The sequence below is a fragment of the Propithecus coquereli genome, unplaced genomic scaffold, assembly GCF_000956105.1.
Source record: "Propithecus coquereli isolate 6110/MARCELLA unplaced genomic scaffold, Pcoq_1.0 Scaffold302, whole genome shotgun sequence".
In the NCBI taxonomy this organism is placed as follows: domain Eukaryota; kingdom Metazoa; phylum Chordata; class Mammalia; order Primates; family Indriidae; genus Propithecus; species Propithecus coquereli.
Window position 1 is genome coordinate 2,020,481 of NW_012148642.1, and position 2,368 is coordinate 2,022,848.

General features: G+C 47.5%; 1 protein-coding gene across 1 annotated transcript in view; it reads left to right on the forward strand.

Annotated features, from left to right (window-relative positions):
* Positions 1-2,368, forward strand: part of PARP12 (poly (ADP-ribose) polymerase family, member 12) — a 40,400-nt gene that overhangs the window by 27,495 nt on the left and 10,537 nt on the right. Inside the window, exon 7 of the mRNA XM_012649749.1 lies at positions 476-617. Coding sequence (XP_012505203.1) covers positions 476-617 — 142 coding nt within the window. The remainder of the gene's footprint in view (positions 1-475; positions 618-2,368) is intronic.

Sequence of the window (2,368 nt, forward strand, 5' to 3'; positions counted from 1 at the left end):
AAAAGTAGAAGAGCTCTCCAGGGGGCCAGAAAAAGTAAACCACAAGGAGGAGGACTGAACTCTGATTAAAGGATGGTGGCAACATGAGTAGACCTCAGAGCAGAGGTAGCGTTGCTCGGGCTATTGGCCAACCAGTGTGGAGAACTCACTGTTGCTGTTCCACTGCCATTTGAACGGCTGCTGTATCATACATTCTGAGTGACTCAAATGTCCTCCCTGCCTTGCTCCCATCCCTGTTATCCTACTCAGCAGGACTCGTATTTACTGTCTTCCATTTGCTAGGGTAGCTTTCAGGAGAGAGTCATGTCAATTCTGTTCTTTGCCTCCCTCTCCTGCAATACCTGCTCCCTGTCTCTCTCCTCCATGACAGGATTGTCCATAGAGCATGTCTGAAATGGGGTATGGACACCACCAAGGTCTTTGCCCATCACCATAGGTTCTTGCCTTCATGAAACATCTGGCTTTCCTCTTGCAGGGCACAGCACACCCTGTGACCACCATCAAGAGTAGCGATGTGGAGAAGGCCTACCTGGCGTACTGCGCACCAGGGTCTGATGCCCAGGCAGCCACCCTGAAGTTCCAGGCTGGGAAGCACAACTACGAGTTAGACTTCAAAGGTATCCCCTGACCCACTGCCCTTGCCCAGCAGAGCCGGCCCTGGGTTGGCTCTGCCTTTCCACATTGCCCTGGAGGAGCTGCCTGCTCGCACTGAGGAAGGGAAGGGGAGGCAGGTCCATCTGGAAGGGGAGGCAGACCGGTAAACAGGCGATGCTGGCACTGTGGGGTCGAGGAGAAGATGCATCAGGGGTGTGAGGAACAAGAAGCCCAGGAGGGGACAGGAGCCCCAACTGCAGAGGGACTAGCAGGGTCAGCACATGTGCAGTATGGTTGTCCTCCTGTGTCTGAGAACTAACCCCAAACCTGGACAAGTGTCTAAGTGGCTCTTTTGTGCAGTGTCTGCCTTGTCACTCCTGGTGTGGCAGTCTGTTGTCATTTTTCTGTAGGCACCTTTGGCACCAGCCAGGTGAAACGTTGGTAGAATATACTGTAATTAAAGCCCCTGGGAAGCAGATTTTCGTGTACTCATGGTGACCTGAAACTGGGGCTAAAGTGATTGATTCTTCATCCCAGTTGCCTTAAGAGACAGAAGTAGGCCACTTGCCCTTTGGCCAGTTCCTCCGGTGGCTGATTTGTGAGAATTTTTTTAAGTTTTAGTTTTGCTGTAGTTTCTCCTAAGCCACTTCCACGTGAGTATCAGTTCAGCTTTGTTCAGTTTAATTTTGCCTGTATCTCACATTTTAAACTTTGGGTCCTTCTGAATGTTCAGAATGTTTATAAGGGAATAAGTGGGCCTTTCTTTAAACACAGTTTTTGGTTTTCTTTGTTTTTGTGGACCTTTATTCTATGTGGAGAGCCACAAAGTGTCTCTAGTGAATTATCCTAAAACCACTTTGGCTGCCTGCTTTTGGCCAATTGCTTTTGCTTGTGGTTTTGCGGCACTTGTGGTTTTGCTTAAGGTAGACGTGCACACCAGTGCACAGTGAGAGCGAGGGCAGTAATCAAAGAAAGGCAGGACGGCGCTGGAGATCAGGGCTGCGCAGCTAGAGCTCGTTTGACTGCTATTGGTAATAGTCTGAAATATTTATTTTAAATATCTGGAAAATATCAAAACAAGTACACGAAAACAAATGTCAGATGCCACCTTTATCATTCTCAACTTAGGCCATACCTCCGGGGACATAACAGAATCTCAGGATGAGGATGGGGAAGAGCCCACACATGTTGTTTGAAAAAGAGCATGTTCACTGCAGGCTGGCCTAAGCTCATTTGGGTGGACACAGTTCTTTTTTGTTCTTTGTTTCTGGTAGATAACATTAGCCACAGAAGAAGTTTGAGATGAGCTGGCTTCTCCCCTCGCAACCTGACTGCTAGATACAATGAAAGCAAGCCTCAGACCAAGCCCTGCCACACACATTTATTAACTATTTATTAGGAAGCAAGTATACACACACACACAGCAGCGCAGATGACTTGTTCTGTAGGTTCATGGAAGACTCAGCTCTGTCCTTTAGGGACTCTTGTCACAAAAGATTCACACAAGGCAAATGCCAAGATTCCAGAGGCAGAGTTCTGGCATTTTGTTAGCTGGCATCTGATGGGGCAGAATCCCCCAAAGTCAGAATTCATTTAGGGACGTAGTCTCGTGTAGCCTCTGTAAGGGTAAATTAGGGAAAAGGTCTCCCTTTACTCTGTCCATGGAAGGGTAGAGAATGTGTCCAACACATATTTAGCTGGTCCATATATCTTGAATAACTTTTAATTTCATCAGTGAAAGCTGTTTAAGATTCATCACAGATGGTAAAAAAGC